Source organism: Stenella coeruleoalba (assembly GCF_951394435.1).
Source record: "Stenella coeruleoalba genome assembly, chromosome: 7".
Lineage (NCBI taxonomy): Eukaryota > Metazoa > Chordata > Mammalia > Artiodactyla > Delphinidae > Stenella > Stenella coeruleoalba.
In genome coordinates, this window is record NC_137153.1 from 67261969 (window position 1) to 67280929 (window position 18961).

Genomic DNA, 18961 nt, shown 5'->3' on the forward strand with positions numbered 1-18961 from the left:
CTTTGCACCAGCATTTAGAAATTTTATATAGACAGTATACTAGATCAAATTACAAATAATGGCTTGATTTACTATTTTGGTATTCTGTATCAATGATCTTTACCAAGTTTCTATGGCTTTGCATGTATATTAAGTGCTATTTATTTCCAGATCTCAATGACATTCATCAGTGATAATTTCATGAACAGTCCTGCCTTTGAACAACTTAAAAAGTTTTGGTAGCAAAAACATGATCATCCTTAAAAAGTAGCATCTTTGTGTATCTATACCAAAACTGTTTTTATGCAGTGTTATGATGGCCCTTCTCTTCCTATCCCTAAAATACTGCAAAAAAGTATATAACTACTGCTTACTCTGTAGGCAACAATACCAATACCTTCTTTGAGTATACATCCATAAACACACGCACACACCCCAAAACTAACTTTTCTAAGTTAATGAAAAGACAATATAAAGAACTTCGAAGTTCTCTTTCCTGTTATCCCTATCTTAACAATATTTTTTTCTTTCTCCAAGGTATATTACTGGATTATGTGCCTTTAATTACAGAGGCCCAACAATCTGTAGGCAACTTATATGACAAGTCTTTATGTCCCCTTCTTTTGTCTATCCATGAATTAGGGCCATAAGGTCATAAGGATAAAGGTATTGAGAGGATAAAAGAAAATCACTACTTAAATAGAGACTGGAAGAGACAGCCTTGTCTCTACTAATGCTACTTAGAAGAACTAGAAACAATAATGTAAAAGGATATTAATAATGCAACAAATTATCAGTCAGAGAGGTATGAATATTAAAGTTTCACATCATTTATTTCAATTGCAAATCTAGTAACAGAGCTTTTAAAAAACCAGGCAAACTACCTCACCTAATTCCACATTTTAAAAAGAAGAGATTGAATTCTACAGGTGGTGGTGGTAGTTGATACGGTTATCATTATTATTATTATTATTAACTGCCTGTTTCTATTCTGCTTTGTTTGGGCATTTGGGAAGTTTTCACTTGCCACCCCAAATTAAATGTATTTTTAAATTATTTTATGACTGATGCATGACATATATATTACAAATAGTAAACTTCTGTAAACAGGAGTAATTTAAATCTAACCGTGTCATGAGACAAATCAACTGCTATATATAACTAATGCTTAACCTGTAGGCAGCATCCCAATACTTTCCTCTACCAACCCAAATACTTTTTTGTACATGAATTCACCAGATAGTTTAGAATTCCAAGTCATAGTGCATTTCTTCCTCAGCATATACCATTTTTACCATAAAGAATAGGACAGATTTATGCATCTGGCTCCAATGACTTGAATAACGGCATCACAGAGATTTCTGTAATAACTTAAGAGAGAAGGATTCGATGATTTAGAGATGTATCTTCTATCCCAACATACTGTCATATCAGGTTTCAAATAAGGCTGATAACAGACTAGCATTTTTTAATTCTTTACACTGGTTTATAAATGATGCTCTCTGTTTTTAGCTTTATTTTTTTGTTATACATGTTCAAGTATATAAAATTACTCACCCCAAAGCATAATAAGATAATGATCTAACACTTTTGTATACTCTTTCAGACTTTGTACATTCATACCTATGAATATAGTTAAATGAAAAATAACAAAAATGGTTATAAATAACACATTCTCTCAAAGACAGGTGAAGAATATCTTTTGATACAAATAGTCATCAAAAATTATTATATTATTACTAGTTCTATCACATTGTTTTATATCAGAATACTTAAAAAAAAAAACACTTCTGCTTCCAACAAAGATGGATTAAGCTGAAGTCAATTTGTGCTTCCATCTGAAACAAACAACCAAAAACCAAACAAAATATATGAAACAATGGTTTTCAAAACACTGACAAGCAATGAAGGCTAGTGATCTCTGACACATGGAAAACAACTCAGGTGAGTTCTATGATTGTTCCAGCTTACTCTCTTGAGTTTCCAGGTCACAGCACTGAGAAGGGGAATAGAGACAGAGCCTGGCAGACTCCCTGAGTTGAGAAGACGATGTTGAGAGTCCAGGAAGAACAAGGCACTAACAAAATTTATATGACAGAGTACCAGAGTCAAGAGAGCTGCATGGAGAAAGAATCAAAGAGCACCAATAAGCACATGCATGTGAGGATACTACCAAGGCAGAGAGAAACCAAAAGGATTAGTAAAGGGAACAGTGCATGGTGCTCCAACAGTCCAGAAAACAGTCCCTGTCCCACCAGCAAGACTGAGGAAACTCATAACGCACAGGGCATTGATTAGAATGCTCAGGAAGGTAGTCCTCAGGTATGGCTGTGGTAAATTGACTTTTTTGTTGTTTTTTTGGGGTTTTTTTGTGGTTTTTTGGGGGGGTACGCAGGCCTCTCACTGTTGTGGCCTCTCCCGTTGTGGAGCACAGGCTCCGGACACGCAGGCTCAGCGGCCATGGCTCACGGGCCCAGCCGCTCCGCGGCATGTGGGATCTTCCCGGACCGGGGCACAAACCCGTGTCCCCTGCATCAGCAGGCGGACTCTCAACCACTGTGCCACCAGGAAAGCCCTAAACTGACTTTTTAAACAAGAATAATAGCAATCTACGGTGGGGTCTTACCATATATAAAAATAAAACATGTATAATATATGTTCCTTCACCCCAACAGAATTAAACTAGAAATTGATGACATAAGATTTCTGGAGAACTCTCAAATATTTGGAAACTAAATAATATGCTTGTAGGGCTTCCCTGGTGGACAACATGTGGACAACAGATTTATGACACAGATGCAAAAGAAATGCAATATAGAAAGGATAACCTTTTCAACAAACGGTGCTGGAACAACTGAATATCAATATGCAAATAATTAACTTAGATCCATATCCTGCACCATATATAAAAATTAACTCAACATATATCAGAGACCTAAATATAAAACCTAAATCATAAGACTTCTAGAAGAAAGCATAGGAAGAAGATAAGAGCCATTAAAAAATAAACTAATGAACCAGACATCATCAAAATTAAGTACTTCACACATTCAAAAAATAGTGTTAAGAGAATGAAAAGACAAGTAACATACTAGGAGAAATTCTTCGTAAAGCATATGTGTAATAAACGACTTGAATCCAAAATACACTAAGAACTCTAGAAACTCAACAATAAGAAAGCAAAGAACCCAATAAATAAAATGGGCGAATGATCTGAAAAGACACTTTACCACAGAAAACACACATGGCAAATAAACAAATGAAAAGATGTTCAACATCATTAGTTATTAGAGAAATGTAAATTAAAACTATAATGGGATACCACCACACAGCCATTAGAATAGCTAAAATTAAAAAGGCACACCTTAGGTTGGCAAAGAGGAATGAGAACTCTTGTACCCTGCTGGTAGGAATGTAAAATGGTACAACTGCTTCGTAAAAAGTTTAGCGTGTCCTTAAAAAGTTAAACATAAGGGACCTACCTTACGATCTAGCTGTTCCATTCATGGCTATTTACCCAAGATAAAAGGAAATATATGCCCATATAAAGATTTGTACATGAATGTTCATAGCACTTTTATTTAAAATAGCCCAAAACTATAAACAACTCAAATGCCCATCAACAGATAAATGGATAAACCAACTGTGTTATATTCAATAAGATACTCAGCATTAACTACTGATCCATGACAACATGCATGAATCTCAAAATTATGCTGAGTAAAAGAAATTAGAAAAATGTCATAGCACATACTGTATGATTCCATTTGTTTAAAACTCTAGTAATCTGTAGTGACAGAAAGCAAATCAGTAATTGGTTTTAGAGGGAGGTGAATCATGGCAGGATGGAGGAATTACAAAAGGGTACAAGGAAACCTGTGATGGATCTGTTCACTATCTTGACTGTAGTTATGGTTTCAAAATTTATCTAATTGTACATTTCAAACATGTGCAATTTATTGTATATCAACAGTACTTCAATAAAGCTATTTAGAAAAGAGGAATGGAAGTGATGGTTCGACTTAGAAACTTCTGCTTCTTGAAAAGCTCCTACCATCACAAGAAAGGCCTTATCTAGCCTACTGGAAAATAAGAGGTCACAAAGAAAACCAGAACAGACAGCTACAGTCAACTACCAGATATGTAACTAAGTGGCTATCCAGCATCAGTGGAGCTGTCAAATGACTGTAGCCACATCAGTACTAGAGGTGAGATCAGGAGAACCATTTGACCAAACCCAGTGCAAATCACAGAATGAGAGTAAACAAATGGCTGTTTTGAGCCACCATTTTGAAGATAATGGTTAACTGTGAAAAATAACAACCCTAACAAAAATAGTATAATTTAAGGAAGTATAAATAGTATGATTTAAAGACACCAAGTTATGGAGACAAGAGCAAAATTCAAAGAGATCCAGGAGAATAGCAGAGTAATCACTTCCAAAACAGTGTCTGGTCACACCAAGATGGGAAAAAAAAAGAAAAAAAAAAAAGAGAGATGAATGGGTACTATTTAGAACACTGTACTCCTCTACAATTTGCTGTATTCCACTCTCTTATAATACTTTGCTTTCAGCTGTTATTTGGTGACTCAATACATTAACATGCTGAGAACGGGAAAAAAAATCACAATGAAACAACAGGAATTCTAAATTAAACTGATGTCTTTCCCTTATTTATAAATAAGTTATATTCTAATTCATGTCACAGTAACTCATGTTGTGGCAAAACAATCTACATTTCCATTTAGCTGGGTGTGAAAGAGAATATTAAGAGTAGCAATGAGAAATAGAGTTGGAATGGCAGGTAGAGGCCAGATCACAAGATGCTCTGAATACTAGGCTAAGAAGTTTGGAACACATTTTGAATGCAATGGGAAGCCACCAAAAGGTTTAAAGTAAGAATAATATAAGTGGGCTTCCTTGGTGGTCCAGTGGCTAAGACTCCAAGCTCCCAGTGCAGAGGGCCCGGGTTCGATCCCTGGTCAGGGAACTAGATTCCACATGCCGCAACTAAGAGTTCGCATGCCTCAACTAAAGACCCCGCATGCTGCAACTAAAGATCCCACATGCTGCAACCAATATCCCGCGTGCCACAACTAAGACCCGGCACAGCCAAATAAATAAATAAATATTTTAAAAAATAAAAGCTGTGATTCAGAAATAGCTATGCATAATTTAGATGCATTTCAAGTAGACAAAAAAATGTAACTGAAAGTTTTGAGTTCTAGGCAATCTACAAAAGATACTAAAAGCCTGTGCTAAGGCAATGACAATGAGAATAAAGAGAAGAGGATGGCAGTAAACTAGAGACAGGACTTAGCAAAATACTGGTGATTGGATGGGAACACAGAACCAAGGGACTCCAGGTTTTTTCCTATTATAAGCAAAGCCTCAATAAAAATACTTACGCATATGCCTAAATATGCTGGTGCTACTATTTGCCAGACACAGTCCTAGAAATGAGACAGTACTTCAAATTCATTTTAATGTTCCTTGCGCATGGATATAGATCAATTGTCTAAAACTGAGGAAAACTGTAAGGATATTTATGGTCTGGTAACATGTCTACAAAAATGATATTCTACTTCTGATGCTCAGAGACTGCACACTCCCAAAAGCTATGGGCCAATTCTTAAAATGGTAAAGGATTTTCTTTCTCACACCCCATTAAAAAACAGTGTCAGTGAGATTTCTTTCTAAGGTACAAGTTGATAAGGAGGTGACTGTGGTTCTGTTGATGATACAGTACTAGAATTTTTAATATAACTGACATGTCAGAGCATACAATGACTATACCTGGGGATCAGCAGGAAGGCCATAAGAAAATTAAATGGGGATGACTGCTTTGGCTTTGACTTAATGTGCAGAGAGTGATGCTGTATTGCTCTATAGGTCATACAACTGTATATCCTTCTCACACAGTCGATCAATGATTTTTTTTGTAGAAGCAAATTTCAAAGCATCTCCTAGATTCAGCTTTATTCCATAATAGCTAGTAAGATTAAACAACCATGCTAACAGAGAAAGGCAGCAAGGCAAAATTATTAAGACTTTCAAATTCTAGAACCAGCCTTCATGGGTTAGAATTCCATTATCAGTGATGTGATCTTAGGCACATAGTATTTATGTAATCTGGGGCAGGTGCTTTAACCTGTCTACCATAGTTAGCTCTACTATATGGTGGAAGCAATAAAATTACCTACCTTTAGAGGAGTGTTTGTTTTATGTATTCAGGTGTTCCTATATGGGTGCATACATGTTAACATATGCTATCCTCTTCTTATATTAATCCTTTTATCATTGTATAGTGTCCTTTTCTGTCTTTCTTTATGGCCTTTGCTTTGAAGTCTATTTTGTCTGATACGAGTATTGCTACCCCCACTTTCCTGTCATGTCGATTTGCATGAAGTATCTTTTTCCATCCCCTCATTTTCAGTCTATGTGTTCCTTTTACCCTAAAGTGGGTCTCTTGTAGGCAGCATGCTATAGGTTCTTGTTTTGTTATCCAGTCTGCCACTCTGTCTTTTGATCAGAGCATTTAGTCCATTGACATTTAAAGTAATTACTGATAAGTAGATATGTCTTTATTGCCATTTTAAACCTTGTTTTCCAGTTGATTTTGTATTTGTCTTTTGTTCCTTTCTTCTTTTTGTTTTCCTTTTGTGGGTTGACAGTTTTCTTTTGTATTATCCTTGAGTTCTTTTCTTTTTATTTTTTGTAATCTATTGTGTGTTTTTGATTCGTGGTTACCCTGATTTTCAAATATGTTAACCCATTACTATATCACCTTGCTTTAGACAGGTAGTCATATAAGTTCAAACACATTCTAAAAGATCTATATTTTCTTACTCCCCTCCCCCACATTTTGTGACTCTGATGTCCTATTTTACATCTTCATGTTATCCTCTTGCTGTTCATTGTAATTATAATCACTTTCACAAAATTTTTTGATTTTTTAAAAAATCTATGTACTGGCTTCCTTAGGTGATCAAACAATCCCTTTACGTACTTGCCTTTCCTATTGTGATTTCTCTTTCTTATAGAGTCTTGCTTCTTTTCTATTTAGAAAAGACCTTTCAATATTTCTTTTAGGATAGGTTTAGTATTGCTGTATTCTTTTAGTTTTTGCTTGTCTGGGAAATTCTTTATCTCCCCTTCTACTCTAAATGATAATTTTGCTGGGTACAGTATCCTAGGTTGCAGATTTTTCCCTTTCATGACTTTGAATATATCTTGCCACTCCCTTCTGGCTTGCAAAGTTTCTGTAGAGAAATCAGCTGATAGCCGTATGGGGGTTCCCTTGTAACTGACTGACTGTTTTTCTCTTGATGCCTTAAGAATCCTCTCTTCATCTTTAAATTCTGACATTTTGATTATAACACGTCTCAGTGTAGGTCTGTTTTAGTTCATTTTGTTTGCAACCCTCTGTGCTTCCTGTACCTAGATATGTTTCATTCTTTAGATTTGGGGAGTTTTCAGCCATAATTTCTTCAAATACACTTTCAATCCTCTTTTCTCTTTCTTCTCCTGGGATCTCTATTATGCGTAGATTGGAAGGCTTAACATTACCCCATAGATCTCGTATGCTGCTTTCAATTTTTTTTTTCACTTGTCTTTCTGTCTGCTGTTCTGATTGGGTGATTTCTGTTATTCTATCATCCAGATCACTTATTCATTCTTCTGCCTTATTTAGTCCACTGTTCATTGCCTTTAGCTCAGTTTTTATCTTGGCAATTGAACTGTCTAATTTTGACTGGCTCCTCTTTATAGTTTCTAGTTCCTTGCTACAGTGACCTGCATTTCTATCAATAATCTTTCTTAATTTCTTTAGCATTTTTATTACCTCCTTTTTGAACTCAGTGTTTGGTAGAATGGAGAGGTTTCTTTCATTTTGTGTTCTTTCAGGGGATTTCTCTTGTTCTTTTAATTGGGAGTAGTTCCTCCAATTTTTCACTTTACTCATATTTCTCTCTCTGAATTTAGGAGAAACAGTTATCTACTGGGGTCTTAAAGGGCTGTTTTTTATTTGGAAGCATCCCTGTGTAGCCTGTGTGAGTCCAGTGTTTTTGGTGCAAGGCCTGTATTTGGTATGGATGCCTGCCATGTTCTGGCCGTTATCCCCTTGACAGACGGGTTGTGTTGTGGTGACCAGAGCTTGCACTGGATGTTGGGCGGGGCCTCTTCTTTGCTCTGTGGTTGTCACAGCCCTGTTGGGAGCAGGGTCTGCTCCCCAATTGTTGGAGTAGAAGCCCCCAGATCCAGTTCTAAGCTACAGTGTGAGGTAGGCAGGACTGGAAAGCTCTCACTAGGAAAGGGGCCTCTGTGTATTTTTCTCCAGGAGCTGTCCACCAGGACGTGCAACTCCGTGATATCACCTGCCACCCGGTGTGTGCGCCCACAAAGTACAATATTGCTGGCACTGCCTTCAAATCAGCCTCCGCTACAGGAGCATCAATAAACAACAGACTCATACATTTCTCAGGGATGTGCATGCTCACAACGCCACTGGTGCGAAAACCCACCAAAGTCACTCCTGCACCCACTATCGGAGTGCTGGTAATCTGCTCAGATTTCAGCCCTGCCTTTGCACGTGCACACCCACTCTGGTGGCGCTTGCACGCTCCCAAAACTTGCTGGTGCACATTTCTAAAGTCCGCAGTGGCTGCAGCCATGCCCCGCTGGGAGCATGCTGACAATGAGGCTGCCATGGTGGGCCCACACCCTTCCCTTCGTGTGTTGACAATGGGGCTCCTATGGCAGACCTGCGCTCCGTGCCAGTTGCATCCCAGACCACACTTCAGGCCCTTCGGGCTATCTCTGCACAGCCAAACCAAGTCCCCTCACCAGGTCTGTCCACTGAAGCCCGAGTTTCAGCATCCAGCCCCTGCACATACCGGCAGGCCTGCATGTCGGGCTGGAAAGTGCACCAATGTGCAAGGACCGTCTATGCTGGTCTCCCTCTACCCTACCTGGCTATAAGCTGGCTCCTGTATTCGTCTCTGAAGCTCCCTATCTGTCCCAGTGGACCTCCCAGCTGGTGAAGGAGGTTCCCAGGGTGAGGAAACCTTTCTTCTTTCACAGGTCCCTCCCAGGGGTCCAGGTCCTGTCCTGATTCCTTTTTATTTCCCCTTTCATCCTAACCAGTTACGTGGGCATCTTTCTTGCAGCTTTGGTTGTATTAGATCTTCTGCCAGCTTTCAGTGTGTATTCTGTGAGAACTACTCCACTTGTAGATGTATTATTGTATGTATCTGTGGGAGGAGGTGAGCTCCACGTCCTTCTATGCTGCCATCTTGACAGCTTGTCCCTTCTCGATAAAATCATTACTGAAAGGTAAGAGACTTGGAAGACAAATTCAGGAGCTCTGCAAATAATGAATTAAAGAAAGAAAACAGGTATGCTAACACATATATATGGAATTTAAGAAAAAAAATTTCATGAAGAACCTAGGGGTTATACAGGAATGAAGACACAGACTTACTAGAGAATGGACTTGAGGATATGGGGAAGGGGAAGGGTAAGCTGTGACAAAGCAAGAGAGAGGCATGGACATATATATACTACCAAACGTAAGGTAGATAGCTAGTGGGAAGCAGCCGCATAGCACAGGGAGATCAGTTCGGTGCTTTGTGACCGCCTGGAGGGGTGGGATAGGGAGGGTGGGAGGGAAGGAGACGCAAGAGGGAAGAGATATGGGAACATATGTATAACTGATTCACTTTGTTATAAAGCAGAAACTAACACACCATTGTAAAGCAATTATACTCCAATAAAAAAAAAAAAGGGAAGAAAACAAGACAAACCTTGTTCTATTCTTCTCTTATTTAGGAAAAAGAGAAAAAAAAATCCCTAGCTGCAGAAACAGACTGAAGTCTTCAGATTGAAACGCCTAAGACTCAGGTTTAATTTGGGTGGATTGGCCCGGGGTGGGAAGGAGGGAGGCAGGCAGAGGGAGACAATTTAATGAAAAAAAAAAAAGATACAATCTTGTAAGTAAAAATAACTTAATTTCAATCACAAAGAGAAAAATCTTTCAGAGAAAAAGAATAGGTTTCCTGAAAAGGGAAAAGACTCAGATTAACACTAGACTTCTCACTAATAACCCTAGAAACCAGAGGGCACTAGAACATTACCTCATGGCTAGGAAAAAAAAAAAAAAAAGAATCTCAATCTGAGAATCCTGTACCTAGACAGGATATCCTTCACCATGCTTAAAGAACAGTACGTTCAGATATTATTTAATATATGAATGCCCACTGTGTGCAGAAAATGCTCTTGGCATTGAAGCTATAATGAAAATAACAAGCAAAAAGATATGGAACTAATATTCTGGGTTTGAAAAATGGACAGGGACTTCCCTGGTGGCACAGTGGATAAAACTCCGCACTCCCAATGCAGGGGGTCTGGGTTCGATCCCTGGTCAGGGAACTAAATCCCACACGCATGCCGCAAGTAAGGGTTCACATGCCACAACTAAGGAGCCTGTGTGCCACAACTAAGGAGCCCGCGAGCCACAACTAAGACCCGGTGCAACCAAATAAATTAAAGAAAAAAAGAAAAATGGACAAACACAGGCAACCTACAGAAGAGGAACTGCAAAGGGCCAATAAATATAGGAAAAGATGCCAAACCTCACTAGCAACAGAAATTAAACAAATGGAAATTAAAATGACAAGACCATTTTTCACCAATCCAATGCAGGCACAATGTAGGTAAACAGGAATCTTAAGAACACATAGGAGTGACTCTGGAAACTGACACAATTTTATGAAAAAATGATTTGGCAATACTCATTAAAAAGAATATACATACACACTTTGACCCAGCAATCCTACATAGGGAAAAGTGCCCTAAAGAAATAAATGCGCCAATACAAAAGGGTATATGTATAACGATGTTTACTGTAGCACTGTTTATAGTTGCCAAAGGTCCATTAAGAGAAGAATAGCAAAGAGTATAAGAAACTTCCACACTATGGAATATTATACAAATACTAAAACTAATAAGTTAGAGTGTATGTATTAATCTAGAAGGGTAGTCATAATATACTAAGTGAAAAAAATCAAATTGCAGAGTAATGTGTAAATTAAGATGTTAATTTTGTGTGAAAATAATGAAAATTTCTATATTTATCTATTTAAATATCTACTCATCTGTAAGTTAGAATCCTATGCAAACATTCAAAATCAAGTTACAGAAAAATGTTGAAGTGAGACAATGTTCATGATATAACATGTCAAAAAAGCTGTACAGTAGCTTTCTATAAAGAAAAAAATATGTTTTCAATAATCCTCTACCTATGAAAACTCACAGATTTATCAAATGTGCTCCTCATGAACAGGTGACATTAACAGTGACTTATAGTAATATCACTTTGGATTTAAAAACAAACAGACTTCAATAGCCTTTCAAATTCTATGTACTATTAAATATAAGTGTATCTGCAAACAACCGTTAAAAAGGTATAGGAACATAAGTAAAAATTAATGATTATCTGTGAGTAGTGAAGTTATTTTTTCTTGTTTATCTCTACAATTCTCAGATTTTCTTCATCGAACATTTATCCCCCTTATTAAAAACTAAAACTTTTAAAAATCCAATTCTCAAAACTATAAAACTCCTAAAAGATAACATAACAGAAAATCTACATGACCTCGGTTTGGTGATGACTTTTAGATACAACACCAGAGGCACAATCGATGAAATAAACTGATAAGCTTGACATCATTAAAATTACAAACGTCTGCTCTGCAAAAAATCTGTCAAAAGAATGAAAAGAGAAGCCACAGATTGGCAGAAAATATTTGCAAAAGACATATCTGATAAAGGACTGTTACCCAAAATAACAAAAAACTCTTAAAATTCAAAAATAAGAAAACAAACAACCCAACTAAAAAATGGGCCAAAGACCTTAACATGCACCTCACCAAAGATATATGGATGGCAAATAAGCATATGAAAAGATATTCCAGAGCATATGTCGTGAGAAAAATGCAAACTAAAACAAGGAGATACCACTATACACCTATTAGAATGATCATAATCCAAAACACTAACAACACTGTCAAAGATGTGGAGTAACAGGAACTCTCATTCATTGCTGATGGGAATACAAAATGGTACAGCCACTCTGGAAGACAGTTTGGCAGTTTCTTACAAAACTAAACATAGTTTTACCATACAACCCAGCAAGCGCACCTCAGCGCATGAAAGGAGTTGAAAACATGTCCATACAAAAACCTGCACATAGATGTTTATACCAGCTTTATTCATAACTGCTAAAATTTGGAAGCAACCAAGATGTCCTTCAGTAGGTGAATGTGTAAACTGTAATACATCCCATGATTTAATATTCATGCTAAAAAGTAATGAGCTATCAAGTCATGAAAAGACATGGAAGAACGTTAAATGCATACTACTAAGTGAAAGAAGCTAATCTGAAAAGGCTACATACTGTATGATTCCAATTATATGACATTCTAGAAAAAGCAAAACTATGAAGACAATAAAACAGATCAGTGGCTGCCAGGGGTTATGGGATATGAAGGGATAAATAGGTAAAGCACAGAGGGTTTGAGGGGCAGTGAAACTACTCTTTATATACTATAATGGTGGATACATGTCATTATAAATTCATCCAAACCCACACAATGTACAACACCAAAAGTACATCGTAATGCAAACTATGGGCTCTGGGTGATAATGATGGTGAATGTAGATTCACCAATTGTAACAAATGTATCACTCTAGTGGAGGATAATGGGGGGAGGCTATGCATGTGTTGGGGCAGGGAGTAATGCAAGAAATCTCTATACCTTCCTCTCAATTTTGCTGTTAACTTAAAATTGCTCTAAAAAAGTCTATTTTTCATAAAGTCCATTTATGAACTTATAATTCATATAAGCTAAACCATAAATTCATGTTTTAAATTATACAAACAGAGATGAATTAACTTAAATCACTTGAATCAGGTCAGCATTTACTTAGCCTATTTAACATAAACCAGACTACAACAGCTAAATTTATGTTCATCATGACATCTCCAGTTGTATGGAGATGTATCTTCTAGAAAAAGACTATAAGCAATAACCAGGTAAAATAAAAACTGGACTTTCAGTAGCCAAAAAGAGTAAATTGTTTGTTATCTTCTCTTACATATGTATTTTACCCACCCCCAACTTGAGAACAGAAATAATTCCTAACTTCTTTGTTTTCTTAATATTTAGTATATGCAAAGGTTAATAAATTATTGTGAAATTGTTTCTGTAGAGGCTGTTTCTAGTTTATCTGGTAACTGGCTCTGGGGTAATTAGGAGTGGGGAATAGTGGCCCTAGGTAAAGAGCTCCATAAAGGATGTGGTTGAGGGTACAGGCTGTGAAGTGTTTGGTTTGCACATGAAAGGAACATTAGCAGGTAATCCTTTACTATCTCTAGAAATTGGCTAGCCCTGAGAGGGGCAGTCTCTCCAGGGCCAGCGTCAAAGCATCAAAATACAGAAAAACAACAACACAAGATTACAGAGAGAAAACAAATTTTCATAAATTTTACTGTTACAAAATTCTAAATATAACAGTGATGAAAATTTAGTACAATTTTTCTTTGTAATATATATCCACTAAAGAGAATGAAATTCTTTTTGTGGGGATAATATTTTTTGCTTAATTGAGGTTTAAAGTTAATGTTCCCCTGCCAACATAATACTCAATGGGGAGAAGCTGAAAGCCTTCCTGCTAAAATCTAGAACAAGACAAGGATGCCCACTATCACCACTTCTATTCAACATAATATTGGAAGTCCTAGCCAAAGCAATCAGACAAGAAAAGGAAATAAAAGGTAGCCAAATTGGAAGGGAAGAGGTAAAATTGTCATAATACACAGATGACAAGATACTATATATTGAAAACCCTAAAAACTCCACACAAAAACTACTAGAACTGATAAACGAATTCAGCAACGTAGCAGGATACAAGATTAACATACAGAAATCAGTTGCACCTCTTTACCCTACCAATGAAATATCAGAAAGTTAAAAAAAAAAAAAGATCTCTTTAAAACTGCATCCAAAAACTGAAATAAAATACTTAGGAATAAAACTGACCAAGGAGGTTAAAAACTTATATGCTGAGAATTATAAAACACTGATAAAGGAAACTGAAGATAACTCAAAGAAATGGAAAGACATTTCATGCTTTTGGACTGAAAAAATTAATATTGTTAAAATGGCCATACTACTCAAAGCATCTACAGATTTAAGGCAATCCCTAGCATAAAATTACCCATGACCTTTTTCACAGAACTAGAACAAATAATCCTAAAATTTATATGGAACCATAAAAGACCCAGAAGTGTCAAAGCAATCCTGAGGAAAAAGAACATAGCAGGAGGCATAACTCTCCCAGACTTCAGAAAATGCTACAAAGCTACAGTAATCAAAACAGCATGGCATGGTACTGGCACAAAAACAGACACATGCATAAATGGAACAGAGAGCCCAGAAATAAACCCACACTCAGTCAATCTTTGACAAAGGAGGCAAGAAGTCGTCTCTTCTTCTTCTACTTCTTGCTGAAGAAGTCTCTTCAGCAAGTAGTGTTGGGAAAGCTGGACAGCTGCATGTAAATCAGTGAAGTTAGAACACACTCTCACGCCACACACAAAAACAAACTCTAAGTGGCTTAAAGACTTAAATATAAGACAGGACACCATAAAACTCCTAGAAGAGAACATAGGCGAAACATTCTCTGACATAAACTGTAGCAGTGTTTTCTTAGGTCAGTCTCCTAAGGCAATAGAAATAAAAACAAAAATTAAAAAATGGGACCTATTCAGACTTATAAGCTTTGGCACAGCAAAGGAAACCATGAACAAAATGAAAAGAAAACCTATGGAATGGGAGAAAATATTTGCAAATGATGTGACCAACAAGGGCTTAATTTCTAAAATATACAAACAGCTCATACAACTCAATAACAAAAAATCAAACAACCCAATCAAAAAATGGGCAGAAGACCTAAACAGACATTTCTCCAAAGAAGACATACAGATGGCCAACAGGCACATGAAAAGATGCTCCACATCGCTAATGATCAGAGAAATGCAAATCAAAACTACAGTGAGGGGCTTCCCTGGTGGCGCAGTGGTTGAGAGTCCGCCTGCCAATGAAGGGGACATGGGTTCGTGCCCCGGTCCGGGAAGATCCCACATGCCACGGAGCGGCTAGGCCCGTGAGCCGTGGCCGCTGAGCCTGTGCGTCCGGATCCTGTGCTCCACAACGGGAGAGGCCACAACAGTGAGAGGCCCGCGTACAGCAAAAAAAAAAAAAAAAAAAAAAAAAAACTACAGTGAGGTATCACCTCACACTGGCAGAATGGCCGTTATCAAAAAGTCTACAAATATTAAATGCCAAAGAGGGTGTGGAGAAAAGGGAACTCTTCTATACTGTTGGTGGAAATGTAAACTGGTGCAGCCACTATGGAAAACAGAGTTTACCATATGATCCAGCAAGCCCACTCCTGAGCATATGGTCTGGAAAAAAGAAAAAGTCTAATTTGAAAAGATACATACACCCCAATGTTCAGAGCAGCACTATTTACAATCACCAAGACATGGAAGCAACGTAAGTGTCCATCAACAGATGAATGGATAAAGATGTTGTGTATATATATACGAAATACTACTCAGCCATAAAAAAGAATGAAATAATGCCCATTTGCAGCAACATGGATGGACCTAGAGATAATCATACTAAGTGAAGTAGGCAGACAGAAAGAGACAAATACCACATTATATCACTTACATGTGGAATCTGAAATATGATACAAATGAACTTATGTATAAAACAGAAACAGAGTCACAGACACAGAAAACAAACTTATGGTTACCAAACGGGGATGGGGGTGGAGGAGGGATAAATTAGGAGCTTGGAATTAGCCAATACAAATTACTATATATATATAAAAAAAAACCAAGGTCCTACTGCACAGCACAGGAAACTATATTCAATATCTTGTAACAAACCATAATGGAAAATGATATGAAAAATAAATAAATAAATATAAACATATATGTACATAACTGAATCACTTTGCTGTACACCAGAAACACAACATTGCAAACCAACTATATTTCAATTAAAAATAAAGTTAGTGTTCCCACGATCAAAATCAATTGCAAAGTTTCCTCTTAATGCTAGTCTGTAATGTGATTTTACATATTTATATGTGAAAATGTGTTTTCAAACCAGTACTGCCAAATACTGATATCAACCCATGAGCATATGATTTTAATTGAATACATTCATCACTTGGTAGGCAATTATAAAGTCTACCAGATTTCTTCTATGTTTGCCTATTAACATGTCATTACATTGTAATCACTTCCAACTGAAGGTTAGGTGGAAGCACTCCTCATTTGCACAATTAATGGATTATGAATATGGAAATTTCTTTTGCAACTGCATCAAGATCCAAAAAATACTACTTGAACTGTGGTTTGACCTTAGAAAAAATACCTATTGCTAATTTTTCTTGGAAATAGACATGGTCTTGTTAACTTTTGACAGCCTGACTTTACTTGTAATTCAAACATTAGCTGTCATCAAAATGGCTTAACCACATATAAGTTTCACATATAAGCGCTGTTTTGCTTTATAGTTTTAAATTCATTAGGAAACATTATCAAGTCTGCAGCAAAGCTATTTTCCAAAGCCATTCAATGCCCCACAGGTGATTAAGAGTGGTTCCTCAAGTTCAAAAAATTTCAACCTCACACATGAGCTCAAAAAATTCACAATAAATGTTTACCACTAACTGCTAAGCCATCAAAAGACTGTGGTCTTGGGCAAGTCAGGATATTCAGCTTCTATTTCTGACAAAAACTTAAAATAACCATCAGTTTTAAATGTTTACATATTCATAAGCTTTGTAAATTTGTCCAACTGAAGCCTTTTTCTGCTCCATGTTTTTACCACCATCAATCAAGACACCTTAGTGGATTCTACTTCAGGTTGTATTGAATTAGTGTTTTCTCAACTTTGAAAATTTTTTTCACCTGAAGTTGTCCCACACATGCTATTCATGGGGAGTAATTCTTAGTCATTTCACATTCTGTCTTGATATTCAAATAAACTGAGCAGTATTAACATTTGTCAATTCATCATAAGAACCAAGCAAACTTACTTTGATTGCACCTTCATTTTAATTTTTTATTTTTGTGAAAAAAATCTGATGTGATGAGATAATCCATTTTAAATTTTCTGATTTTTCCTGACTACTAATTTCAGTGAGCTGGGAATACTGTGATGAGTACGTAGCTGGGTAATTTCAACTTATACTGTATTCTTCTGGCATCACTATAGTGTCATTCCATAATAAACACAATATTTTGCCATCTAATTCGGTAATAAAATAATACACATGTGCTTTAAAAGCATGAAATTCAAAATCTATTTTTCTCTTTTTATTCCTTTGACATGATCAGTATACACTAGTAATAAAAATAATATGACATGTCACAATATAGCAATATGCGTGGCACTTGAAACAATGAATTTATAAATGCTTTATTATAATTTATACTGCACTGAGCAGAAGAGTGAAGAGATAAAGCACCATGTATGGTCACTGTCAGGATTACTCAACTCAGCTGTTGTCCCTTGAAAGCGGCCAGACAACATGCAAAGAAATCAGCATTTTAATACTCAAAAACAACATTATTGATGGACAATAAAATTTAAATTTCATATAATTTTCACCTGTCAAAAATACTATTCCTCTTTGATTTTTTCCAATAATTTAAAAACATAAAACTATTCTTAGTTCATGGTCCACACACAACAGGAAGCAGAGTAAATTTGGCACATGGTTGGTAGTCTGCAAACCCTTGCTGCAGGATGTGAGGAACTACTCAATATTTTTTATTTTATGGAGCCACTTTCAGATGATTAACCCAGTCAGCATTATATAGCATGAACAGGAAAAGGACCGAAAGCAGAGAGATATCAGTGTAGTACTTGACAGTAAATGGAATCTAAGTACCTAATTCTAAAGTCCTTCTCTCCAATATACACTATCTGTGTAACTTTGGATAAAACTTACTTTCTCAAACCCTCAATACACTAATCTACTACGAAGGACAACTGTATCTACTTCGAAGTGTCAAGCTTAGAAGACATGATACACCTAATGCGGTTATAATAATAGTTACATGGAAGGTGCTCTCAATAAATGTATTATTGCTAATTCGAATTAGGTGATGATGACAGCCCAAGAGCTGACAATAAAAAGGTAAAATTAACCAGACCTAAGCACATTAATGGAATAGAGGAGAAATGCAGAAATAAACCCAAATGGATATGAGAATGTAGTATGACATAAACACAAAGTTTATCATTTTTATGAGACATCCTTGGGAACAGAGGGCAGGATTTATAATATAAATTTGGGAATACCATGTAAATACAGATGAAAGCTTAAAAAATCTAGATTAGACTTCAAGGACAAAACAGCAAAGTGAGAGGAATAAAAAGAAAAGGATATAGGCACCGTTTAGGGATGGGAGGAAGTAGAAGAATCAAGAAAAACGATATAGTAGGAGTAACCTGAATAGAAGAATCGGTACAGCAATTCCTATCACAGATGGTAAATACTAATGGGTGTGAAAAAGTGAAAGGATCTCATCTAAGAGAATTAAATTTAAATGCGATGTAATGATTTCATAAGAAAACAGCATTAAAGTTGAAAAATGTACTTACTGACACAGCTATCATGGTACTATCTGGCCTCCATTCAGCTTGCGTGTAGGATCCAAACTGAGAAGATGATTTTGCAGGTTCCTTGTAGGTTATGATTAATACACTAGGCTGGAAGAAAACAGTTTTATTTTATTAATATCTCATAAAAAGTAAAAGATATCATCAAGTACACTGACAGTATTTTAATAATTCTAGAAGTATAATAAAAGATAACATAATCCAATATTAA

General features: G+C 36.5%; 1 protein-coding gene across 3 annotated transcripts in view; it reads right to left on the minus strand.

The window, feature by feature from the left end:
* The window catches only part of RIC1 (RIC1 homolog, RAB6A GEF complex partner 1), a 139615-nt gene that overhangs the window by 82963 nt on the left and 37691 nt on the right, over nt 1-18961 (minus strand). For all 3 annotated transcript variants that reach the window (XM_079927118.1, XM_079927117.1, XM_079927116.1), the window contains exon 2: nt 18733-18840. In XM_079927118.1, the coding sequence (XP_079783244.1) occupies nt 18733-18840 (108 nt within the window). The remainder of the gene's footprint in view (nt 1-18732; nt 18841-18961) is intronic.